Raw genomic sequence first — 27,663 nt, 5'->3', positions numbered from 1 at the left:
ATAAATAAAAATATAATTAAGCTGTTGCATTGGTTGTCTTTGCTTTGCTATGGATATTTGGCTATGCAGTGAGCAAACCTACTTAAATCTGTCCTTTTTCTGTAGGTTTAACCCTACAAATGAAGACAACTTAAATAAATAATAGCTTTAAGGCAAAGAATAATTGCCGTCACATGTACCTTTTGTAAATGATAATAGGACTGAAGCTTGTTCTGGTCTTTGCAGTCTGATTTAGCTGTAATGGTTCAATTAGAAATGGCTTTCCACTATTTAGAGAAGCATGGATGAAATCAGAATAATCTTTATAAAAATGTCCTACATTATGGTTGTGTTAAGTAAAAAGAAGCGAAACTCTTTTGATAATCATCCAGTCTCTTTGTCACTCTGCAGCTGACAGTTATCGTTAATGGAGTGGGGCCGTTGAGGGTCTGAGAGTGTGTCTCCGTGAGCTGAGGTCAGCAGTTAACCTCGTTAACCTGACGACACTAAAGTGACTGTCCTCATGTGGCTGCCTTCTCCACCTCCCACCACAACACTTGGGTCAGCTAATAAAATTCTCTATGGAACACGAAGGCAATTCATCAGCTGTAAAAGTTCTATTTGATAACTGACACCGGGTCGGTGCAGAGAAGATTAGTGTTCACAGAACAAAAAGGCAAGTGGTAAGTTGATAAAGAGAACTGTGTAAAAAAGGGGGAAATGGTTTGAGGAAAGGTTCATACATTTTTATCACATTTTAAAGATGAATTCATTGCTTCCTTTCCTCAAACGTGGGAGCCTGGGGGTAGGAAATGAATGCCAGAGTCCAGGAGGATGATGCTCAGCCTAAATATTTATGTGCTGTGTGGATTCTTCCATGCAAAACACAACTCAAATGGTTTTGCTGTAACTGTTGCTGTTGTGTACATGTTGCTTTCAAGCACAACAAAAGCACCAAACACCCAAAAATAATATTTATTAAAACATAATTAACAATTTGGAAAAAGAAACCATGCTGTCATCATTATTCTTTTATTTATGCTTTTATTAAAACGTCATTGGCCTCCAACAAGTAAAGAATGTACATAATAATAAGGATAATTATAATAATAAACTGAATAACATCAGAAAAACTATTCTGTTTGTATGTTTTTGTATGTATGTTTTATCTTTTGTCAATTCTTCAGTTAGGCGTTCTCTGGACTCTGATCTCCGTATTCTCTGACTTCAAGGCTTGAGCTAGTTTTAGAGGAATGTACAGTACAGGAAACAAAAATTATCTTACCCCGATCATATTTTTATTCTTCTGACATCTCTACGTATTTTGTCTCATTTGCAATTCATCACACACATCAACCAACTGCATCTGTTCCAGAACAATCTGAAATAACCTAAATCCTCCTGTGGCGGACAGGTACGGCTGCAGGCATACATACTCTAGAGACTAGTGTGCGTGCACATAGACACACGGGCACACACTAAAACACACGCTTGGATGCCTGCAGTTGACGGTATAGTGCTGAGCTCCAGTGCTTTAATCAGACCTTTGGTCGTAAAGTGTCACACTGATCGAGGCAGCAGCTTCCAGACCTCATTTCTCAGCAGAACAAACACAGAAGGAAAAGCATTTGTCTGCCACCAACCTTGCTTTAGCACAGCCCAGATAGAACCCCATGACTGACCCTTGTCACTCTCTCCTCTCCATCAGTGCTTCACACTGAGTGGTATGTCCTTTGGTGCTGGAATTCAAAGGAAATGCCATAGATGCACTGTTGAAAAAGTGACCTTTAAAAAATACAAGATACTCACCGATCCATTTTACACAACATAATGTCACTGGGCTGCGCAGTGTGGAGATTGTCTCTTAATAAATGTTGGAACTTTTAAAACATTTGAAACAATTAAAAACACAACAGCACGATAAAAACCTTTGACTTGATTTCTAAAGTCTGCACGCTGCACTCAGAGTCAAGTGTAGGTTTACAGTATGTTCTGACAGGCAGGTGATGCTGAAAATCTCTTTTATGGTTTCGCAGCAGTTCATGTGGGCTTGACAAGAACAGAATATCATCCTGTCATGCAGCTGATTTCTCTATCTAACTCCACTTCTGGAGCTTTCATAAAAAGCAGTCAGTTTCTAATGGTGCTCAGGTCAGCGCTGGCGGTCATGTGTCAATGACGTCCTGCGCTGGTGAAGGTTCATGTGGCAAACTTGTCGCATTGGGTAGCGGCTGCGTGTGGCTGACAGAGTTCTGCTGCAGCTCTAGCGCCATGGCGTTCTGTGGGTGGGGGAACTCCTTGACCTGTCTGCGGTACTCCAGGAAGGTGGAGGCTTTGGTGGCGATGGCCACCACGTTCTTTCCAACAAAGATGGTGGAAACACGGCTGTCCTGAAACAGCACCATGTTTACACCTCGTATGAGGATGGTGACCACGTTTATGGTGACCAGGCTCAGAACTGGGTAGAGCATCATCTTCTGGGGTGACATGTGCTCCCCCTGCATGCTGATTTCACTGAGTGAAACGCAGGGCAGGATGAGCAGCAGGATGTAGCAGTAGAAGAACATCAGGCCCTCGGCCCAGATGGGCAGGCCTGTCCGCTGGGGCTCCCACAGGTTTGCTTGGATATCCAGCAGGTCAAGCAGGTCCAGAGCCACCCAGAATAGACGACTCCTCATGTCCTCCTTCTTACGGAAAGTTCTCACATATTCCATACTGTCCAGAGCCACAAGAACCAAGTATAAACCTGGTACACATACAGATAATAATAACGTCAAGGCCTTCCGGGCCACTGTCTCCAAACTCTTCCTGTCTGCCTTGCAATTCTGGAAGACAAAATAGAGCTTGATCTCTAGGACAAAGATGTACAGAAACCAGAGGATCATAGCGTAGCCTCGTCTGGCGGTGCGCACCTCGGCACCAACCCACACTGCCACATATCGCAGCACTATGAGGAAGCATACATCCCCTACCAGCACTATAATACACACACCGATCTTTCTGGGACCCTGGTTCTGCTCCACCAAGTAGGCGTCCATGAAGGCCATGCTGGTCATGATGACGATGGTGGTCAGGCACACGTGGCGTTTGTCTGGGGGTGGCAACACCATGGTGAGGGCACCTGCAGGCTCTCACTCTCAGTCCCCAGCTTTCAAAAGTAAAAATAGTCCAAAAGGTAAATACGGCACTGTGTCCGCTATACACCTTTACGTCTGGAGAAAAAAAATATATTTAATGTGCTCTGACAGCTCTGGTGTGCATAGGACCAAATGTCCAGCTGGTGTGTCTAATATTAAAATAATACAATAAGTCACTGCACTGATAGTCCGTAGAGGAGGACGGTTATTGCAATGTAGAAGGAGAGCAGTGTGTAGAGTCAGCGGAGAGATGCTGGCTGCTGATTGCTTTCAGACCATGTGAAAACAGGAACATCACCTCGTTACTCAGCGCACTTCCATTGATCCAACTCTGCCCGTGAGCAGCAGCTACACCAAGGGCTCTACAGCTGACACACCATGACTGATAGTAATCCACACACAGTCAAATGGAGTCTACTCAGAGAGCAGGCTTGGTCTAATGGGCATGCGATAGGATTGCAGGACACGGTGCTGCAGTGTAGTAATGTTTATGGAGGTGTTTATTTTTGTATGAGACAGTGTAGGAGGCAGCGGATGAATGCGTGCCAGTGCTGCAGCTCAGCATGTGCGAGGAATTCCACTTTGGGTACTCCTGTAGACGGTGGTGCAGTGTGTGTGGCTCCTTGCAATCCTGCAGTGTGTGTGAAGGGAAACGGAAGAGAGAGAGGAGAGGAGTCTGCAGTGGCCAGAGGCCCCCAGCCGCCATAAATCACGAAGACAGAAGGTCAACGGCCCACGAGGCCTTGCGTCCGACGCTGGCTTCCCTGGGGGGAGGCTCTTACACCGGACTGAAGATCCATCCTTCCCCCCTCCGCTTGCCACGTGCCAGCCTAGATAGGGAGAAATAAAGAGGAGAAGAGGGGGAGGGTAGAAGAGGAGAAATAAACCTGTCAGCACTACTGGGCCATATAACACAGTTTTCATTGCCAACGGCCTTCTACATATGAGGAGCCAAGTAATGTGTCAGCTTGGCTCAAATATAGCCTGTTTCACTATTGATAGGGCAGAACATATTGCGCATGTTACAGTAAGACTGCTCCAGGATGTCATTACCTCTCAATTGTCTGATGTGTCACAAGACATCTGGATGCATGGCTTAATATTCTCAGATGGTAATGTTATTATATTCAGCATATTTGGGGCCATAATACTGACTAGTTTAATTTTGGGAGTTAAATTAATAGAGGATTTATTACAAGAAATTGTAGAAACCAATTTTAAAGTCTCATACAATAGCGAACTGCTCTGCAACTCTGTTTCTTTTTTTTTTGTTGCATTACTTGGCACTATATTTCCTAGGGTAAATGGGAAAAATTATGGCAAAGAGTTTATTACCTGCACATTTTTTGAGTCAATCTGAGGTACTGTAGTTTCTAAAATGAAACAGGAAAATTATGCAGTGATTGCAGTCAGCAATGGGCAAAATTTCATCAAAATGTATTTTTAATACTCTAATTTTAAGTATCAAAATAAACTACAAAATACAGCAGCCACGTCATGTATCAAAATAAACTACTGTATTTTTGTATTCCAAAAATGATAAAAATACTTTCTCAAATCACTTTGCAAAACTTTTATCGTACTATTTGATCTTTCCCTTTACCAGTACCCTCACTCAGTTGGACAATGTTTGAGAGCAACAACTTTTCTCATGCGATAAATCTGAAATATGCAACCAGTTAACAGATCTAACATTAACTGTGAGGTCTGCAACTCAGGTTGACTTGAACTTTTGAAATTGGTAAATGATTTAGCCCAGGCTACTAAAATGAACACCAAAAGAATTGTAGCAATTTATGCTAAAGATAGATGAGAAGCGATGGAAACCTATATGTTTCTCACCTTGACCTTCTTCCTCGGGTCTATATTAATTTTCTGTTCTGATCTCAACAAGTCTGGGAAAATTACTGAGTAGGCACCAATCAGAGGCAGTGTTTTTATAATGTCATCACATAGACTTCTCACAAAGTATTTATGATTTACAAAATACAAAACACTGATATATTAAAGTATACTAAAGTATTTTGGTACAAATATGAAACTATTTTCAGCAACCTTATCAAATGCCAATTACAAAATCCTTTTGTATAAAAATGAATCGCACAGAAAACAAAACCACATTTCAACTGTAATATGTCTCCTTCATGCATGCTCAATATCTACAGTGTGCCAAACTGTATATTGATAATAAATAACATTCCTCTTGTTTTATTTTACCTTCGCTTCAAGCTCCATTTACAGTCTATTTTTGTTGAATGATGTTTCAAGGTGTTTCTGTTTTGACCTGTTTAATATTCCAATTGATGTGTGTGTCGAGGCGTGTGACAGGTTGGGTCAACGGAGGCCTCTTATCAACAGTCCACTCGGATGTTTACAGCACTTTCTGAAAAAAAAAAAAATAACTGTACAGATGCCGAGCGCTTAACTCGCCAGCAGGAGCCCAACTTATGCACTGGCCTCATCCGTCAGAAACACAGCATGTCTAAATATTAGCATAGAGAGGAAACTAGGCTGGGGGAGAAGAAAGTGAAACGTGTTAATTGAGTAGAAACGTCTGCTTTGGTTTGAGTTTGGTGAGCTTCAGCAGAAACTACAATTTATCTGTCGCTCTCTCTGTTCATTTCTGTCTACTCCTCCTGTCACTGGATCCTTCAGGCAGAACACAAATAAATCACATTAGTGTTTCTGTCAGCTGAGGTACGTTTCAAATCAAGATACGACTGTATCATTCAGAGAGCACTGGCAGCGCTCCAATAACCAAACTTGTTTGGCTAAAGCAAAGTGACCATGAAACTTCTGCCTCTACAGTGTGTCTCAGTGCAGTAAAGAACAGGTTATACCTGACCTGTTGGATTGTTCCAGCTTATTTCAGTTTTTCAGAATATATCTCAATGTGATAAAAAACGACAAGTTAAAAACCCTTGAGTGCATATAAGCATTAAATATCGATCTTAAAGGGGCACTCTAGTGAGTTAGTATTGCTTTTCCATAAAAATGAGGGACCTACATGAGACAGATTTAAAGAAGGTCAAAATCAAAGCAACAGGAGGCGACCCAGCTTGGTGGTTAAAGCTGCAGTAGGGAATTCTGTTAAAAAAACTTTTTGTTATATTTGCTAAAACTGTCACTATGACATACTATGACAGTGGTACATAATAAGATAATCTGTAAAAATAAATCCACAGATCTTCAAATCCTAGTGCTCCTAATACCAATTGTAAGAATACACTGCTCCCTGAACAAAACATCCAATCAGAGCCAATAGGAGTCTCTAATGCATTGTCAATTACTGCTTGTGCACACAAACTTTCAGTCAGTCAAGCTTAATATTTCCAGCGTGTGGCTTCAGAAATTTTGCAATAACTGTGGCTCAGAAACAACCACCAATAATGAAAGAACTGTCCATCCCTCCTTTGCCAAGATAGTACAAAACACGTGTTTGAATACATCATGGCTCCACTCGGAGCTTCAAGCACATTATGTTCGATGCCATGGTGCTCTAACGACGAGTGGCAAAGAGGCTGGATGACAAATAGGGGAATAACTTTTGAGGGGGGGGGGCTCTCACCCTGCTGTAAGATGTTGTCGCACCTGCCTCTGAAGCCTGGGGCACTGTGCCCTGGGCCGCAAACGGTGGTGGGGAGACCAGTTGCAGTGAGAGTGGCTGGGGTCTCTGTTTGGTAATTTTGCAGTTATAAATGTTAGTAATACATTGGCGCTCATGGGTTACACACTTTATAATAAGCCATCAAGTCTGTGGTTATAAATGTCACTAATTAAGAATTTTCTTCAACATTTTGGGAAATATGCTAATTTGCCTTTTCTGCTGGGTGTAAAATAAAGAGTTTAACGCTGTCCAATTAATACATAGCTGAAGCCCGCAGGCTTAGCTTAGCATAAATACTTGAAACAAGGGGAAACAGCTAGCCTGACTCTGTCCAAAGGTAACAAAATCATGCTACAATCAAGTGTAAAAACAACACTTTGCTGTTTTATGAGAGGTTATGTGCCAGAGCATTTTTTTTCACAACCTGGTAAGCCAAAAGTTATTCTTTTTGGCTTTTAGCCATTAGCCATTAATGAAGTCATTAGTCATTAGTCATTAGTTAAAATCCTTTTGTAAAAGGTACCAAGGTTGGAAGGAACATCAAGTAAAATGTTTTTAACAAAAGCTGAAGGCCAAAGTTAAAATTTGTATGTTGATTGGATTCATTTTAAAAGCCAATCCAGCAATGCATTACAAATTGTTCCACCACCATGTTTACTTTTCTAAATTAAAGACTTCTATTTCACTGCCATTTTGACAAACTGAGCTCTTGATATGAGATTTAAGTACGTGTTAAATAAACATGAGTTTGTTTTCTGTCGTGCTGTGTGAAATCACCAAAGCAGAATGGGCTTTTGAGCTTTTTGAAAGAGATCCAAATATTGTGGGGAAGTTTTTTTTTTCAATCAGACAATACCACCGTTGAAGAACATGAACTATCCGCCCATAAAGGGCAGAAAAAAAAAACAAGAAAAAAACCATAGATTAAGAGATCCTTGCAAAAAATTTCAATAGATGCATTGTGCTTGTGCTGTGTTACTGCGACATATCCATTTCAAAAAAAAGGTTGTCAGTGGAAGACCTGTTGAAGAAGAGCATGGCACAATGAATGAGCCTCATTTGTAATCCAAGCATGGATTTGAATGTTTAAAACCCATTATGTAGAACAGGGCCTAAGTAAGAGATTAAATTCATAAGATGGTGATTAATTGACTGATTAGCAGAATGCTGTGTATCATTAACATGCTATAAGGAAGGCTGCTCCCACATATACAGTACATCACATCATCATTTAAATGCCATTAATTATCAAAAAGGACTTTGAGATTGTTTCCCTAATGAACGGATTACAGCCGGCGTGATAATATGAGAGTGCTAAATTGGATGGTTTGAACCTCCCAGGAATTATCACTTCAGCAGCGAAACATGGATCCCAAGATGTCATCGGCGTGATTTGAGGCTACGTGGGCACCCCACGAATCAGGAAGCTGATGAACTTTGGCAGTAATAGATGATTATTAATCCTTTCTGTCATATACTGTGGAAAAGTTCCTTTGTCTGTGTGAAATGATGACAGAATTGCACTGCTCTATTTTGCGTATTCTGTTCCCTATTTATAATGACTCGAGGCTGAAGATTAGCCCTGGGAAACAGAAAAGAGAAGGAAAGAAATGTCTATTGATATGTGATTTGACAGCTGTGACGACTATCATTTCACATCTTTACTTTTTTTCCCCCTCGTGAGAGCATGAGGCTTCTATGTGCTGCTCGCTGTATGTTCCAGCTCTGCTTATATGCTTCAATTACAACGTATTAATTATGGTGTACTATAAATAGGCAACAGGGAGGACTGTGAACTGGCGGTGCAACATTCCTTCGCAGAGGGAGGCTATTATTGTGACAGTGGTCCAGGCCATTATCTCTAAACAGCCAGCGTTTTCTTGTCAGGCAGTTATATTATATTTATAGTTTATATATATATAACTGTTGGCCTCCCTGACTGGCTGCTGGCTTCAACATGGATCACAACAAGGACAAAGGTTAGGGCAGCAAGTGACATTACTGCTTTAGTTTGTTTTGCCAATTGTTATAAAAACACAGTAAAAAAGGATCTGTTTGGGCCAAAGAACAGGACAGTCAGCACAACTGGAAGAACAGTATTTTGGCTCAGATTTCTTCCACTATCTTACAATGTAGAAAAAAAATCTAATCCAAGCGTATAGGATTTTTAACTGGTGCTGTTTCTAGGTGCTGCTTTTGAACATGCACGAAAACAGTTTCCTTTCAAACACCAACTTAACGTAATTACCTGTGTTCTTGATGTTAGTCTTTTTTGACACAGGCTCAGTGCTTAAGGATAGTCAAGTCTTCCAAGCTTCAAGAAGCTTTTCTTTTAACACTGAGGTGTTCTGACACTTTGTACACCTTGTGAGGCTGTGAGCTAGCACTTGTTTACAGCAGAAAAATCATTTCATCCTGCAACTGTGGATGGTATGCTCTGTTACCTGTAGGCTTCAAACAAGACTGCGATGTTTATGCTTGTGGGATGCTGCATTGTTATGCATTAAATGTATCGCATTACACCCCAAACTCTGCTTTCTCTCCACGCTTCTGCTCTCCTTTCTCCTCCCTCATCACCCCAGGGATGATCAAATGTTTATGTCAATGTCAGAAACACTGCAATGGGACGGTGCGTGTCTCCAGAGTGGTCCGTTTTGTCCGATATTTGTGTCAGGTTGTCTTTATTAGGGCCAGAATGAGACCCATATGTTGTCTTGGCTGCCAGCCATCTCCATCATCTCAGCAGGTGTTCTGCACCGTCCTTTGTGTTACAGTCAGTGCTTGGCTAGTTTTGGGAGAGGTGGCAGATTGCTTTGAATTCGCCCAGTACACAGAGCACCACTCAGCTGAACAAATGCTCTTTACACACACAGAAGCGTAACACACATATATGCAATGCATGTAGGAAAGCTCTCACACATACGTTTTCCTCCCCTGAAAGGTTGCTGACAGGATGGCAATCTGCAGGTCATGTCTTAATCCCATCTTTCAGACAATGTTCTGTAACCACGCACTGATCACATACATCTGTACTGACTATAGCATAGAATTATATCCCCAAATCCCTGAATACTTGTTAAGAAGTGTCTCCAATAACCAACCTGGTTGTATTCAAAGATGTCAGCTTGATTCCCCCAGTCGCACTGATGAATGTGTGTGACATCTCTTAGGCGCTCAGCACATTTCTTTAACGTATTTAAACCACCAAACTCAGCTGCCCTCATGGGGCTTAGCCTCGTCTGCGATGCATTATTCACAGTGTATGTCTACTGTATCTAATGGAATTAGTGTGGCGGTGTGTCGAAATTCTGAACATGTCTGTTTTGCATTTTGTTGTTATTATTTTTGACAGGTTCAGTCCTTTCCACCTATTTTGTGCAATTCAAAGGCACACACCTCAATTAGGCAAAACACAATCCACCGTATTTGTATGTTCCTCGCTGCTCTTAGATTCCCATTCTCTTGTTTTCTTGTCATCCCTGCATAATATGCTTGTAATCGCTTATGAGGTTGCACTGGGTTAGAATACTGAGAAGGGTCTCAAACTAAGAAGCAGCCCGTGTTCTGCTTTGTTTCATTTTATCACCCATTATGGTTGATTAAGGCTGATCCTCACTCTACTTTGCCATGTCACATTGTGTGTGTGATAAGCAGTGAGGGTTCTTTTCACCACATAACTGTAACTAACTAAATCTGTATTCGGGCTGTCTGTGCTTTTAAAGAACTGTGGGTGTTGATCAAACGTGGTTGAAATCAAGCACGCTGCACATGACAACGAAGAGATAGCTGCTGTGCAGGGTAAGCTCCCATAGTAGGCATTGTATGGGGTTAGATGCTGAAATGAGTTCAAAAGTGCTTTCCTCCAACTTGGCCCTGAGCAGCAGAGACAGGGGCCTTTTCAACATGACAGACATGTCTTTTTCTCTCCTGCCAACTCTCAAACGGCCATAATGTGCGCAGCGTCAATCAAAGTGTATTCTTTATTCACAAAGCTGGGGAGAGGATCAAAGGCACCATGCCACAGCGAGTCATCATCAAAGTGAAGAGCAGCCCTCTGACATCCCGCCTGGCAGTTAGTCACTGACACAGGGGGCGAAGATGACTAGTTTCCCGATGTATACACATGAGATGAGACACTCATGAAGTACTGTCCAAAAATGATGCTGTTTAAGTGGCATCGACTATGTGAAGTTTAACCTTTTCTTTAAGTATTTCTTTCTCCTAACACGCAGTTTGGAAAAGGCTGACATCAAACGTATGAACTTAGTACATTGAGTTACTGCACTACACAGACCCCAGAGCCCCTTGCCATGGTTTTTATTAACCTCTGTAACTCAGTGTTCTCATTGAGGGTTTCTTTCATCTGCCTCTCTGAAAAAGTAAATCCTGGGGTTTACCATCCATATTTTACGATCAATGAGTACCTACTACAGCACTTGCTAATCGATTTTGAACCCTTTATGATTTTTATCGAAGTGTAACCATGATTCCAGCATTCATAAAATGATATGTTTGGTTTTTGAATTCCACCCACACTCTCTTCTCCCTTCTTTATAAAGTTTTAGATGTGACCTGTCTAAGAAATGTTAACCATGTTCAGCCGTTCCTGTCTGTTCTCCCTTTGTTGGCATCTTACCCCTATAGCCACTCATCTGGCCTCAGTCTGTCAAACTGGTGACATTTAACCCATGATGCTCTCCATATTCCTTGGAGACCATCATGGGCATCTTGGAGTGAATTGCGTGGCATACTCTTGAACAAGGATAAGTTCCAAGGCTGGATTTTGGGTCATTTGTATTTAAATGTCAGTGTGATTTTGAATGAGGATTCTGGTTTCAATTCAGCTCCCCACATAGCACAGGCTACTCCCTTCTGCCCTGTGTCTGTAAACATAAATGCTTACTCGAAAGCATTGCACAAAACATAGTGTTATTACAAATGTATGGGGCCAAGAAACATACCTGAAAAGAACAAAAACAACACTGACCTATTACAGGTGAAACTCAAAAAATTAGCATATCGTGCAAAAGTTCATTTATTTCAAAGTGAGATATTTCAAGCCTTTGTTTGATATAATTTCGATGATAATTGCATACAGCTTATGAAAACCCCAAATTCAAAATCTCAGAAAATTAGAATATTACATGAAATCAATAAAAAAAAAAGCATTTTAAATACAGAAATGTCAGCCCTCTGAGAAGTATAATCATGCATATGTACTCAGTACTTGGTTTGGGCCCCTTTTGCATGAATTACTGCCTCAATGCGGTGTGGCATAGATGCTATCAGCCTGTGGCACTGCTGAGGTGTTATGGAAGACCAGGATGCTTCAATAGCAGCCTTCAGCTCTTCTGCATTGTTCGGTCTCATGTCTTTCATCTTTCTCTTGGCAATGCCCCATAGATTCTCTATGGGGTTCAGGTCAGGCAAGTTTGCTGGCTAATCAAGCACAGTAATCCCATGGTCATTGAACCAGGTTTTGGTACTTTTGGCAGTGTGGGCAGGTGCCAAGTCCTACTGGAAAATGAAGACAGCATCTCCATAAAGCTCGTCTGCTGAAGGAAGCATAAAGTGCTCTAAAATGTCCTGGTAGACGGCTGCGCTGACTCTGGACTTAATAAAGCACAGTGGACCAACACCAGCAGATGACATGGCTCCCCAAACCAACACAGACTGTGGAAACGTCACACTGGACTTCAAGCATCTTGGATTGTGTGCCTCTCCATTCTTCCTCCAGACTCTGGGACCTTGGTTTCCAAATGAGATGCAAAATTTGCTCTCATCAGAAAAGAGGACTTTGGACCACTGAGAAACTTTTTTTCTTTAGCCCGGGTAAGACGCTTCTGACGTTGTTGTTCAGGAGCGGCTTGACAAGAGGAATATGACATTTGAAGCCCATGTCCAGGGCCCGTCTGTGTGTGGTGGTTCTTGATGCAGTAACTCCAGCCTCAGTCCACTCCTTGTGAAGCTCCCCCACACATTTGAATGGCCTTTTCCTGACAATCCTCTCCAGGCTACGGTGATCCCTGCTGCTTGTGCACCTTTTTCTTCCACACTTTTCCCTTCCACTTAACTTTCTATTAATGTGCCTTGATACAGCACTTTGAGAACATCCAGCTTCTTTTGCAATTACCTTTTGAGGCTTTCCCTCCTTGTGGAGGTTGTCAATGATGGTTTTCTGCACAACTGTCAGGTCAGCAGTCTTCCCCATGATTGTGAATTCCACTGAACCAGACTGGGAGACCATTTAAAGGCTCAGGAACCCTTTGCAGGTGTTTTGGATTAATTAGCTGATTAGAGTGACACTTTGAGCCTGCAATACTGAACCTTTTCACAATATTCTCATTTTCTGAGATTTTGAATTTGGGGTTTTCATAAGCTGTAAGCCATAATCATCGAAATTATATCAAATAAAGGCTTGAAATATCTCACTTTGCATGTAATGAGTCTATATAATATATTAGTTTCACCTTTCAAGTTGAATTACTGAAATAAATGAACTTTTGCATGATATGCAAATTTTTCGAGTTTCACCTGTATAACAAAGTTTATATGACAAAAGTGTGGCCCTTTTCCACATCCAACAGACACTGAGCAACAGCATTAATATGGAATTTACCTCTTTTTTTTGGTTTCCACCAACTCCTGAGGGAAATATCTCGCTTTTTAGCTGCTTACTGCTTCACTACAGTATGTTCACCAGCTAGTCACTAACTGTGTCTGTCTGCTGTTTGGTGTTGGACAAGTAATCGTACAGTGAGTTCATTAGAGCTCTTTTTTTTGCTAAAAACAGCTTCCTGCTGAGCTGGAAACCATGTTGAAGTGAGTGGTGAGAGTGGAAACGAAGTTGCAGGCCATAAAACCAAAAGAATAAGCTAGAAGACACTATGTATAGAGCCGCTGGGAACTGCAGAGTTGCTGATATTTCACTGTAGATTCATATGAGCAACCCTTTTCAAACTGCATGTAGTCATTTGAGCCATTGTTCATATAAAATTATTGATTAGTGCAGCTTTAAAGATAAAAAAACGTGATGTTCTGCCAATACTTGAGTTGATTGATGCTTTTTCTATAGCCTATGAAGACCGCTTTTGTCATTATTTAAGAGGAAATAAACCCAGTGAGAAATGTGGAAACACTGCCACTTCTGCCGTCTGTCTCAACCCGATCTTATAAAGAGAAACCACACTCAATTTAAGAATTATTGCAGGTGGTCTCGGACATTTCAGTTGACCTATAAAAGACACTTTAATACCCATATGTGCTTTGGCCTCTAATGCTGCTCTGAGCTCTGATCAAGTAGACATAACCTCACCCCCTGGAAATAACCCCTCATTTTGTTTAATTTTTATCAAAATTCCCACATTGCAGTCAGTGAAGCGACACCACACATAAACCCCAGCTACCGTGTCCCTTGCTTTTGGTTTTGCAACTTAAACTTGAGTAACAATTACGAATTCCTGAATAATTAAGTCTAGCTTCCTTTTAATCCCTTCTGTGAAAAAAAACAACACACGCTTCAAGCACACACTGTAACTACCCCTCACACTGATAATTGGATTGTCTCCTCAAGTGATTGTTGGACGCCCCCTTTAATTTTTTAAATTGAGGGCTACAAAAGAGCATAAAGTGCCGCAGTGATTACCATTACCCCTCATCTTTACACACACCCACACCCACACACACACACACACACTCAGACAGACATCATTGGCATGGTATTGAAGCTGTACCATGGTAACACATTATTACGCACTTCTCTTTTAATCCTCTCATGCAATGATGCAAGAGTTTAACAAGCATATTGATTTGCACATGCGATACCAGCTCTCGTATTAATTTCTCTAATAATAATTTGAGTGTGGGATCACCCAGGGACACACACCCAAATTATTATAGTTATTTTTAATCCAGAGGTGTTACTGGGAGATTCGTTTAATCTTTGTGTCAATAACCCACTCCTCTCCTAAGCTTGCTCTTTTGCCATGCCTTGCAATTCCTCCTCCTGCATTCACTGTCGCCATTTCTAATCTGGCCACCCTAAGGGAGGTGGCATCCATACCTCATTCCAGTCACGCTTCCTTTCTGTTTGCTTTCCAGCCAACTTGAGGGTAAAATGACTTCCCAAAGACATCAAAACCTCACAGGTCATATTCAGGATTTATCCTTTTGGCAATGTGATAATGCTGCACATTGTGACTGAAAATGTAGCAAGAATCCTCTGAGTTCTGTCAGCTATAACCGCTAAAGCTCACTTTGTTTTCTATCTCAATTAAACACCCACTCACCCTGCTGTTCCCACTAGTCTGAATAACACAGATGTGCACTGGCAGGTAAAAGGGCAAGACCAGGACACCTTCATTGTCCTCAAAGGGAAAAGTAACTAGAGAAAACGAGAAAGGAGATGAGCAAGCTGGAGAGGGAGTGAGAGATTGCTGCGAGAGAGCAAGGGTTGCTGTTCCACGTGATTGAATAAAAGGCAAAAGAGATGGGATACAGTGAGGATTTGAAGTGTTGCTAATGAGCTGGGAGTTAAAACGGATAGCTTTGCAGAGGAAACAGATTTTAATATTACCAGCAAGGGATTTATGATGAGAGTGTGAAAGAAGCAAAAAAACTGTCTCTTTCAACAAGTCATTTCATCTCACATTCAGTCTTAAAAACTTATTTTCCATGAAGCAAGTGAAGAAAATCTATTGATGGTGTGAGAAATGCTCCCCATTTTAAGGATGGTAGGTTTTTAAAACTGAGTACAAGATCATTTACTGTAATGGAGATGTTTGGCAGTGAATGAGGATCTTTGTCAGATTCTGTTCATGTGCTTTCTATTACGTCTGTGAAGTGAAACCAGCATTTGACAAAGCGTTGCAAAACTTTTGAATGTGTCTCAGGGACAAGGTGTGTGCTGAAGGCGACACCTGCTTAGTATGATAATGAAATGGAAAACAATATTTCACTCAGGATTAGACAATTGTTTGCCGTGCGACTTTCTGGGGAGTGTCCCATTTCTTGGCAACTGCTTCTGCAGAGTTGTGGTTGGGTGTGACTCTAAACTTTAGAAGTGCATCTCTATTCTAAGGGATTCTATTTATATTTACTCACAAGTTTACCAAAAACAAAAAATTGTACAACTGGTTGTTTTTGTCGACTTGATCCTCCATAAGACCTTGCAGGCCTTATTATGAGTGTTGTCTACTAAGGATTTAAAAGTAAATTATGGGCTGTGTCATTGTGAACATACTGTGGTGGCTTTTGGTATGTTGTTGTGAATGTTCTCAGCAGTGTGAGTTTTTTGCTGCGTAATTGATGTCAATGGGATCATTTGGCTGTGTGTTGCAATTGTGAGGCAGTAGCTGTTCAGCTATCACACATAACAGTTACAGCAACTTGAAAACTTTAATCAAATACTGATACTCCCTAGTGACTGCAGAGAGCACTCCAAAAGTTCTACGCTTACAGTGAAAGTGCAGGGTTCACACACCCACCGAATCTGAACAAAACCCAGGCGATTCCTGAATGTAAGCTTACCGGTGGCTAACTGGCAGCTAACAAGACTACTACTTTGGTGTTACAGGAATGCATAGTACTCCTCTTCTGTTTAAGGCTAGCTCCTTACTCATTGAATAATTACTTTACAAAAGTAAGTAACTAGTTTCTCAGACCGGTGCCTTTTAAACAAATCCATCATGATGCATAGTAGTGAACATGTGTAGAAACAGAGGACAAGGTAGTCTGGTTAAGACGCAGATAGTATACGGTGTGGAGGTACATACAGACACCTCAACAGCTAGCTAGCTAGTGATTCCACTCTTCCCAGTGAAGCAGTGGCTGTTTCACACACCCTCCAACTCCAACCAAATGCAGGTGTTTTCTGAATCTAGGGTTACTAGTGGCAAGCAAAACAGCTAAGAAGACACAGCATGTAAATAGTCCAACCTTGCAGTTACAGAAATACATATTCCTCCTCTTTTTAATGGACACTAGCTGCCTCCATCCCTCTTTAGCTCCTACAACCTATTTTTGCACTGAACCTACATAGTCTGACTGTGTGGGCACATATAACCTATTTTTTTGTAGCGACTTGGAGTGACAACTTACACTTTTAGGATGCACTAGGCGGTGTCATAAATCACACCCTTTTGACTATGCAGTGCACTATATATGCCATCTGCTACTGTACTTTATTTGATTGTAAGGGTGAAAAGTATGCTTCATATAGTGAACTCAACACTCCCCACAACAGAATGAAAATTCCTGGCATGGACTATGCCATCAATCCTAAAATGCAATGCGTGCAAGAAGTAGTAGGTCCTTTCTTAACAATGGGCTTAGTCAAGTACATCAAGGATCACTGGCATTCGTTTAATGATAACAGCACATTCTAGCATGTTCTATTCTTAAAGCAGGCATCTTCTTGTCAGTTAGGAAGATCTGAAGCCATGCATCAAAGAATGACATGAACATCAGGTTGTCTGATGTAAACAACCCTACAGAGACCCTGAAGCAGATGGGGCACACTAATAATCTTCTGTTATGTCATGCTCTTCAAACAATGCTACGCAGTAATTTACAAACAATCAACAATGCAGAGGAGCCATTAAGATAAGCAATTAAAATCTGAGCTATTAATTATGTGACTGCATACAATTAAACTGTGAAATATGGAAACTTGTGAAAAACTATTTTCAAACAAGCGTGTTTGTACAATGCATGGTAAATGCCAGTTTATGCATAAAGCAATTATAGGAATGTGTTGCTGAATTCACCAGCCTCTATAAATCAGGAAGGAAACAAGGGTCCACCTGGCAAAGGCCCAGCCACCTTTTGTCTTGAGGCTTGAGGATGTTCAATGAGTGCAAAGTGCTCTATGGCTGTTCTCTGGCTCAAAAGTATTGATCTGGCTGTATGTCACAATATATTGTGATGTACGAATGTGATTTTGTGCATCAAGGGGCTGAAAAAAAACACTGCAGTACTTAATATGTAGCTTATTGCACTTTAAAGTGTTTTCCTACACCTCCACAACCCTTGACACAGGTTTTGCTGCATAGGGAGAAATCCACAGGCTTCCTAGATATCCATCTACCTAAGAATGCATCCACCTCCCAGTTTACTGTCAGATGGCTAAAGCACAGAGGTCTAGTTTCAGAGAAGACACTTCAACTATTTAGACTGTCAGCGGTGCCTTCTACACTGCTAGCCAGCTGACAAACTCCTCCAATATCAAAAACTTAATTGGTCTGCCACTGCTGTTTATTGATGTGCAGGAAGTTGTGCTTACTTTTGTGTGGACTAGTCATTTTTGAAGGTTTTCGAAGATGCTTAAACCGCTTTGGGATTCCTGTGAGATTTGAATGAATGAGTTATTCTATCTTGTCTAGTATAAAGGTAAGTATAAAGGTAAATATTAAGAAGTTGGTATAATGAATCAACTATGATACAATTCTGTGATATATTGAGTCAAATTTGCATGATTGGGATTTCACAAATTTATTTCAAGACCATTGAAACTTGACCATTGAAACATTCATACATTTTACATGATGTAGCCTATATTCCATGAGAGATGTGTTTATTACACTGTTAAAAGAAAAACCTAGTTAGATTGTTCTTCAATGTTCAGGCCTACAATTAGCTAAAAATCTAAAGATGAGAATCAAATAATAATAATAGTAAGAATAATAAGAATAGCTGTTAATAAATAATTTTAACAGCTGTTCTTTGTTGTCAATAAAGTCTTATTCTTATCTAAATTCTGTATCTAAAGCTTGAGTCATACTGTGAACACTGCGACATGAATTGATTTAAACAGTGAGAAAAAATATTGGCCCGTCCTTACTCAAAGTCTCAGATGAAGCTTAGGGGGTTGTTGTGAGCTAAAAAGTAAATCTGATCAATCAGCCAACCGCTGTCAGCCTTTTCAAATGAGAACAACCTCCATCTGTGGAAGTGCAACGCTGATGTATACCACACACACACACACACACACACACACACACATATACACAAACCTCAGGCTAGCCTGCACCTTTGTAGGCAGCCAAGTGTATAGAGAAAGAATTAAAAAACAGCAATTTGCTTTCTTTTCTTTAGAGTGTTCTCTGTGTTTCCAAATGTGATTCTGCCTGTGGGCTGTGCTGTCGCCTTTATTAACAGATTAAAAGCCAAAAAGTAATTGAGAATTAGCAATTCATCAGCAAGTTATTGGCGGTTTGGTCTCGCCAAACTGGGTCTAAAATCATTCAGGCCATGGGCTCCTATTTTAGAAATCCTTTTTTTTTCAGCTCAGAGAGGGAGTGAGTCGCCTGCTACTGTATTTCTTTTTGAGGTTTCTAATGTCCTTTGACAGACGTGGAGCCCTATTTAACTGCCTCCTACATTGACACGCAATTTAGTTTTTGCTAATTATAGGGTACAGCGGTCATAAATTATTCCCTGCTCCTTAGCTCTCCCTCACCCACTCTCTTTCTCCATACACAGACAGAAACACACACACACTTACCATACAAACAAAATTACCCATCTGCTGATTTTCACACTGAGGCTGAATGTCACGTACAATGAGATGTCGCACACTGACTCGGGATGGGGGCTGAGAGGCAGAGAGAAGAGAGTGCAGGAGAAGAAACGAGAGCAGGGAAAATCCAACAGTTCATCTCTCCCCTGCTGTTAAAGGCCATTCATAAATACTCAGCCTTCACTCCGCCTCACAGTCACAGATTCTATGAGACTCCAGCGCCTCGGCACATCACAAGCAATGCTTGAAATATCATAACACCAAAGTTGGAAATATAACATGCATCTTGACAAGAGAAGAATAGTAGGAGCTAGAAAAAGGCGCACAAAATTAGCCTGGTAACAGCAGAACATGCTAGAGCTCCCCAATTATAATAATGAGACAGTCACAGTGCTGCTATATTCAGTTTGCATACAGCAGAAAGGTACTTTTAAATTCTAATGCTGCAAGTGTTGAAACTTCTATTAAAATGTCTTTCTACTGTGCTCTTGAGATACTATGCAAATGTGTCACTACGCCATGGAGTTAATAAGATCAAAACAGAAAGGCAAAGACACAGAGAGGCTAAATGAATATGAAAAACATATTTTCTGCGCCTCATGATTATGTGCCAAAGCAGGACATATTGTGTGCTTAATGTAAGGAGGAGAAATTTAAAGTCACAGGGTTCGAGGTGGTAGTTTGTTGCATGTCAAATTTTCATGCAGGAGATCAAAGTTTGTGTCCTGTCACAGACCTGCATTAAGCATTCACTGTTTCAGTAACTGTTACCACATTTCCCCCCTAACCTTGACCCAGTGTTTTAGCTGCATGACCCCAACTATACCTTAACCATAGTTTGTTTGTCATGCATTCCACAATCTTGCCCTTAACTCACATTAGTTGCCATGTGAAGATATTGTAAAAATGTTGTCACTGAATGTAATCCAGGGAGTTGTTCAGTAGTGTTAAAGTCAAGACTGCCCAAACCGAGACCAAGTCAAGACCAAGACCAGAGTTTGTTGAGACCGAGACAAGACCAAGACTTTTAGGGGCTGAGACCAGTTCCCCACATTACATGACACAATAAATGTGGAACGACATTACAGGTACTTCTTAAATTGATCTGAAAGATCCACAGTCCCATTAAAACACCCACATACAAACACTAAGAGCTGATATCAACTTAACCATCTTTATTCAACACTCCTTTTTCATGCTTACCATTGTGAAGAGGGGTGACAGCTGTTACCCATTTTTTAAATAGGGTTATTGGTTGCATTTGAAGCAATATGTTTTACATCCAATCAAAGTTAGGATGTTAACAAATAAATTAGACAATGCAAAAGCAATTTATTAATATTCCCTAAGTTCTGGTCTTGAAATAAAATCCTGAGTCCTCAATGAGAAAGACCGAGACAAGACCGAGTGCAAATGCGGTCGAGTCCGAGATGAGACCAAGTCTCGAGTACTACAACACTATTGTTCATTATCACTGTTCTTCTTTGGCAGTATTGTTGGAAACATTTATCATGAGGAAAAATAACCCCAGTATGATGTTTCACCTTTTTCAAAAAGACTTTGATTACATTATATTGTCCAGTTGAAGCAAACTGCATAGAGATTAGCAATTTTTTGGCTCTCTGCGATAATTCAAGCAGGCATAACAAAGTTTGGTGGCAATGATTGCGAGCTAGTTGTATGTTCCCAGATGGTCGGTCTGGATCTGTGTTGGTGTTATTATTTACTGTACCTCAGTTCTACCTTTTCTAGGCTAAGATGACTCATGTGTCAGGAAGGATTTTGCCTAAAATGCTAAAGAGAGGAGCCTAACAGATGTGATTGACAGACAGACAGACACACAGGTATAAAGAATACACATAATTTGTCTTTTTTCTTCTTTCTTCTTTCTGTCTCTCTGTCTGGTCATAAATGTTGAGTATCCACGAGGGGGAAATGCTCCAATTCTCCCATTTCTCTCCTTGAGTGAGCTCACAGATCCCCCCCCCCCCCTTCCCTCTCTGCCGCTGTCTCCCTCTCTGCCTCCACCTCTTTGCATCCCTTTTCTTATTTCACAGAGCCTGTTTGACCTGCGCTAAGGGGATACGACTCTGCCCTCATCACCCCACACACAGCTAACAATCTTCTCCTACTCCCTATTATGCTGAGCGTTCACTGCTCAGACCTTGCTCAAGGTCATTTGTTCAAGGTTCATGCTGTTTATATTTACATAGCAAGAGAGGAAGAACAAGTGCTTGGAATCAGAAGTGAACCTCAACAACATGTACCGTTTTTTATTTAATGACTTAAAATACAGAGGAGGCCGAATAGTCAACACGACGTGGCGTGTTTGACAAAGCATGTTGAAGCCAAATTCCTTGGTTGCTGAGGTGACCAGTCTCCTGGCAGAGTCTACAGTGTGATATTGAAGAACAGAGCTTCAATGAAGACCTTGCTCCCTGGAGAGAAAACACTTGTGGTCTGTTTCACAGACATGGATTACGCCTGTTTCTATACTAATTTGCCTTTTCAGTGGATGTCTCTGTTGAGAAATCTCTTTAGTTTAAGTCCATGCGTAGCTGGCCCCCTGTGTCTCACTCCTGAACTCATCCTCCAGGTCAACTGTCTGGCCTTCTCTCTTCTCTCTCTCTCTGAAAGCCTTGGACCAACATGGACTCATTCCATCCACACTCTCACCCCTCTAGCCCTGGCCAGGACTCTAGATTTAAGACCTTAGTAGATAGCACAAGTTGTACGGCTCTGGCTTATTCATCATGTTAAATATCCCTTAGCCTTATGCTCCCTCGGTGTAGATTATTCAAATGACGGCTCCCTCATATTTGGAATTAGGCTGTAGACATATAGGCTCATAAATTGGCTCTATCCGACAGCACATTCCTGCTGCAAAGAACTCCTGTGATGTATGCTCTTGTGTGTCATAACGTACTATTATTCCATTTTGAACATGCTTGTGAGTGCCGCTTCAGTGTCAGCCACCCAGATCAGAGTCATAAAACTTGGTGCTGAGATGATGTGACATTTTGCTCGGGCTGTAAAATCTCCTCTGGCTGATTGTCCTTTAACACTGTAAATTCAAAGCCTTCGGTAAGAGTACTGAGTCAGGAGTGTACACGCTAATGGTATGTTAAATGTGTGCATATACAGTAAGAGTGGGTGTGTCTGTTCTTGTTTGCTTGTGCATGTATTCCATTTGTTTAAACCCATCCTCTGGTGGTGTCTGCATGTATGTATGAATTTTTACATGCACCATTTATAAGACATATCATGAGATACATTAAGGAATCAATGGAATTAATGTATTCAGCCGTGACTGAACATGTGGGCGCACTATATGCAGTATATGCATGACTGTGTATTTGCTTCTCTGCCTCTCTCTGTCCTCCTGCAGACGTGCTTACAACTCCGTATGAATATTCATCATGCTCTGTGTGTGTTTGTGTGTGTGTGTGTGTGTGTGTGTGTTTGTGTCTACGTGGCACTATCAGTATCTACCCAATCCATCGGGTGGGGTGGCAGCGGGTTGCACAAGGGAAGGAAAAGGGACAATGAATGACATTGACAGGCAACGTGCTGCCGAATGTCTCCCCGTTCCAGGGACACTGAGCTGATCGCTGATAGCAGATGTGTGGCTAATTGCGGAGGGGTTGGGCGCCCTGGATACGTACGTCTCTGTCTCCTCTGTCTCTGCCTGCCAGGAAGCTAAGCCCCCTCCAGAGCGCCCAATCACTGCTTCTAATTAGAGGCCTTATCTCTGTCAATCACTGTGCTTTCGCTCTCCTCCGCGACCCGCTGCACGGATAACAGGGTAACAGGCCTGGCCAGGATGGCGTGGTGGTCACAGACGACTAGAAAGAAGACAGACAGGGAGGAGAGGGACACATGCTAAAGGGAACTGACAGAAGGAGAGGGAGATTTGAAGAGGGAGGATCAAAGCGGCATGTGTTTGTATATCTCTGCTTGTGTGTGGATTCATGCGCTGTGATTGTACAGGTGGTGTAAAACTGTGTAAAAGTAGAGTAAAAGAGGAAGAATGTGTTTAATTCAAGTAAACTCAGCTTCCTCTGATCCGTGTTTACAGATCTACTGAACTACTCCACCAGAGCAGGTGGAGGTTAAGCACTTGGCTCTGTGGCAACTTCACAGTAGCTATTGAGTGTGAGGGGAATAGTATGCATTAAACTTCCTCTCTCACATTTTTCTAGCTGCTTCTAATGATGGTTTTCAGTCACAAGACCAGTTATTTAACCCTGAGGATAAAAATAAAATGCTAAAATACTGGTATATATATGGTTGTAAAGAGATAGAGTGGTATTCATGCTGCACACAAGCATTTCAGACGGTAAGGATGTTACTGTCCTTGGCTATCACATCTTACAGTTCGTGACTCTTAGATTCTGACTCCATCTGTATGGATTTTAAGAGCAAAGCTGTCTATGAGCTCAATCTAAGGCTACTGAAAAGGCATTTGTGGAAAAGAGTGTTTCAGTATATGTAAAATCCCATATGTCCCTGGAACTGCAGCAAAAGTGGTGCAGCATCTAGTGTATCACGCGTTGCGTCATTTTACCTCGTTATTAAATCAAACAGTGCTGACTGATCAGATAACTTGAGCACAGATTTATTAAAATTTTGAACCAAGACATGTTGATATGAGCTGGAGCTTGGATGTGCTTAGCTTAGCATAAAGACTGCAGGCACAGGGGAAACAGCTAGCTTGGCTCGCTCCAAAGTTAAAAAATGAGCCCACCAACACATCCAATTCCACAAATTAACATGTGACTCATTTGTTAAGTCAGAAACAAATGAAAGGTAACCACGACAATGTGTGACTTTAAGGGTAGTTTTGTGATGGAGCTACTTTTTAGATGAACAGGTAATTTGATTGATGTCAATTTTGTCATCTTACTGCCACAATAATGAACTACTTACTACTTACTTTAACTATTAGTTAGAATGTGTAGAATGATTGCTTGTGTCAGTTAAAATTTTTGTCTAACGTGATAACATTTTGGGGTGCCTTCATCACTTTCTCAATATTGTGTGTATGATGAACACGAAATGTGTTGGAATATGTATTCATTAAAGAAATATCTCAATATACGCATCACCATAGTTTTGTGCTTGGTTTTAAGGCCGTTGGCCTTCAGATGGTGACTTCCATTTCAGCATAACTTAAATGCATTCATGCTCATTTTCTATTGTTGGTTCAGATTACATTCTCACTCCAAATAAACCACATTGCAGCTCACCTCAAAGAGGATTGAGACTTAAGGTCCTGTGCATAAAAGTGAGATAATAGTTAATAAAATAATCACATCGTAGAGATATGTGAACAGAAAAAGTGGGTAGAGGGAGGTGAAAAGTTGAGGTTAAGTAGAGGGGATTGAAACAAAAGGACAGACGTGTGGCGGTGAAGCTTAAGTGAGGGATAAAAAGGAAGATTAGGCCAGAGGTGAAGAGGGCTGGAACATGTCCAGAGAGAGAGATTGAAAGAGAGACGAGAGAGAGGGAGGAATCCTCTCCCTCACCTCATCTCAATGTCTCTCCATGCTGGTTCTGTCTGGGCACCTCTTCAAAATCAATTTAAGAAATTACCATTCAGCCAGAGTTCCGTCATTAGGATTTTATAATTTCATCTTCCTCCTCCAGTGCCTTTATCCCAGAGCCCCTCAGTTCATCTCTGCAGCACAACCCCGGTGAATAATTAACCGCGGCCGTGAGCAGAAAGACGATGAGCGTCACAAGCGTTCTATCATTCACACACAGCCGCACACCTACAGCGTGCTTTTAAGTCTCTTCCTCTGCTTCTATCTCTCTACGGTTTTACTTAAATCTGACATACCGTTTCTCTCACTCGCATGCTAACATGCCAGAGCTCTGAGACACATACACAAATTCTCACACGCGCCAATATGTCTCGCACATGCACAAACACACCCACACACACTCACGTCAGCCTTATCATCTGCGCACACACTTGCTTACTGTCTGTCTCCTCTGCCCTTCCTCTATTCCCTTAAGGCATTTTAGCTGAGGAAGCAGAGGTAGGTGCGGCAGGAGGGTTTTGGGATGGGGCTGGAGGCATGGGTAGGGTGAGGATATAAGAGCAGCATCTCACCCTCTAAGACCCCTATGTGACACAGGAAGTTGGCAAGCCTCTTCGTTGATACGAGTGGAGGGAAACGTGCTAAGGCGGGGAAGGCAGAGCCCTCATCTGCTCTCTCTTGCCTGCAGTGTAGCGCTCCACAAGCCATGGTGAGGTGGATGAGAAAAGCATGGGTGAGCCATTGGAGGTGGAAACTGGTTAGAGATACACAAGGTGTGGGTCTCAGCCGGAGCATAGCCTTAAAACCAAATGTGGGTGAACATATTTCTATTTCTATTTCAATAAATAGGAAGTCTTAGTCAGATCCTGTGCAGTCCAGCCATTTACAGACCTCTCCATCCAGCTGACTCTTTGTGGAGCAAAGGCATTTATTCCAGTGCCATTTGGCTAATGGGCCTGGGGTGTGTAATATCTGCAGCAAAAAGGAATCTATTATTCCATATATTCTGCTAACACAGGTCCAGTATTTCTCAGAAATCTGTGCTAATGGTTTGCCAAATAATACAGTACGCCTAAATCGGTAGAATGCAATGGCACGCGGTCAGGGCCTGAGAGGTACTTTTAATAGATTTAGTTCTGCAAAGTGAATACATTTATTTTATTTGCCTTACTCTCATTAATTTTATGTATATTATTGTCTTTCTCCCTGTGGTAAGCTTGTTGTTGTTTGAATCTCTGCTGCTCATTTTGTTAATGTCTTTAGGTTATCATTTTAATTTGTTTCTGTCTTTCTTGTTTTAAAATTGGGCAATGATATTTGTGTTTTCTTTAAACACACTGTCACAAACCTCGTTTTATAGCGCTCTTTTTTGTAGTCTTAGCCGTGCCAGCAGCTACACGCCCATGTTGGTTGTTTGGTCTGTGCTGACATTCAAACTCCCAAGAGGACGAATCCTACTGACTTTGGTGAGTCCCTGAACTTTTTTCTAGCTCCGCCATAAGGTTGACATATGTGGACTTTATTGAAATATTTCATTCATTATTGGATGGATTGCAGCAAAATTCTGCATCAATATTCATGGCCCCTAGAGGATAATTCTCTCTGACTTTGGTGAGCCCCTGATTTTTTGTTTTACTCCATCAGCAGCGCAATATTTCACTTCCACTTCCAGTGAAATACTGTATCTCTACATCTGCCACAAGAATTGGCACAATTTTTGCACAGAAATTCATGACATCCAGTTGATAGATTCTATTGACTTTGATGATTCCCTAACCGGACTTCTACTATTGTTATAGGGGATTATACGGTTTATAATAACGGATTTGTAGTTCAGAAAGAAATGTGTCGACCGCATGATACTTGGTGCAGACATTTCAATGTGTCCGTTTCTTTGGTTTATATATCTAACAGTCCTTACAATAAGCACCACAGCCTCAAAAAACTGCTAGTGTAAAAATGCAAAATGTTGTTACACTTGAAATTACTCAGTGTTTTTAAAGGAAATAATACATTTTATCTGTCTATCTAACTTTTATCTGTACAATGATAGAAGTAGCTCTTGCTGGCTACACAACCATTGGAAAGCCTACTAAAGGTAACTGATTGATTACTGTCACTGTCTGGAATCAGACCATTGCACAGAAGGGAGATGGTGCCAAAAGAATAATGCTCCAAAGGATGTAATCTGGATCAGTCAGGATCAGCTGGAAGATGTACATACAAATCACAACTCTAAGTTCTGTAAGCAAGTTAGAGGAAACCATAAGTAATATAAAGTTTGAAATATTTGCTATCCAGTTGCCTAGGTTTCTTTGAGTTGTTTTACTGATGGGCAACACTTAAGAAGAAAGAACACAAAGATGAGAAACTGTTGCCTTAAATACATATTTGTCTGGACATTTAGCTGCCATCCTTTTCGGCATGAAAACATGATAAGCCTCATTGATGATGGCATGTGGAGATATATGTGTGTGTGTGTGTGTGTGTGTGTTTAGGGTGGTGATGTCAGTCTGACTGAATACACTGTTCTCATATCATGTACAGTGTACTTAATCAACACCAGTTACGGTAAAGTTAGGCCTGTAGGACAAGTGTAAACACTGTTGGACATATTTGTTCTGACTGGTGCAAACTAGGTGGAATTTACAGATTGGAAGGGGCATGCCATCGTTCTTGATAATGCACATTCCCCAAAGTGTTGACTAATTGGAACCATTAAAATCTTGACACCGGTGGTTAATTTGTTTCCTTGTGTTTTATAGCGATCATTTGTCCCATCGGAAAGCCCTGATGAAACATGAGGTGATTACGCCAGTAAGTGAGTGTGATGGAATTGGAGCGTGTTGAGCGAGGCGCAGGCCAAAATCTCACACT

The 27,663-nt window shown here is 41.3% G+C and overlaps 1 protein-coding gene across 1 annotated transcript in view; it reads right to left on the bottom strand.

Moving 5' to 3' along the window:
- Positions 1-1,025: 1,025 nt before the first annotated feature.
- Positions 1,026-27,663, bottom strand: part of tmem121ab (transmembrane protein 121Ab) — a 41,179-nt gene continuing 14,541 nt past the window's right edge. Inside the window, exon 2 of the mRNA XM_038726199.1 lies at positions 1,026-3,946. Within this exon, the coding sequence (XP_038582127.1) occupies positions 2,145-3,089 (945 nt within the window). The 5' untranslated portion in view covers positions 3,090-3,946 and the 3' untranslated portion in view covers positions 1,026-2,144. The remainder of the gene's footprint in view (positions 3,947-27,663) is intronic.

Source organism: Micropterus salmoides, unplaced genomic scaffold (genome assembly GCF_014851395.1).
Source record: "Micropterus salmoides isolate LMB-PRFRI ecotype aquatic unplaced genomic scaffold, ASM1485139v1 Ms_hic_scaffold_18, whole genome shotgun sequence".
In the NCBI taxonomy this organism is placed as follows: Eukaryota; Metazoa; Chordata; class Actinopteri; order Centrarchiformes; family Centrarchidae; genus Micropterus; species Micropterus salmoides.
The sequence above is the reverse complement of the archived record's forward strand: the minus strand, read 5'-3'. Positions and strand labels throughout refer to the sequence as shown.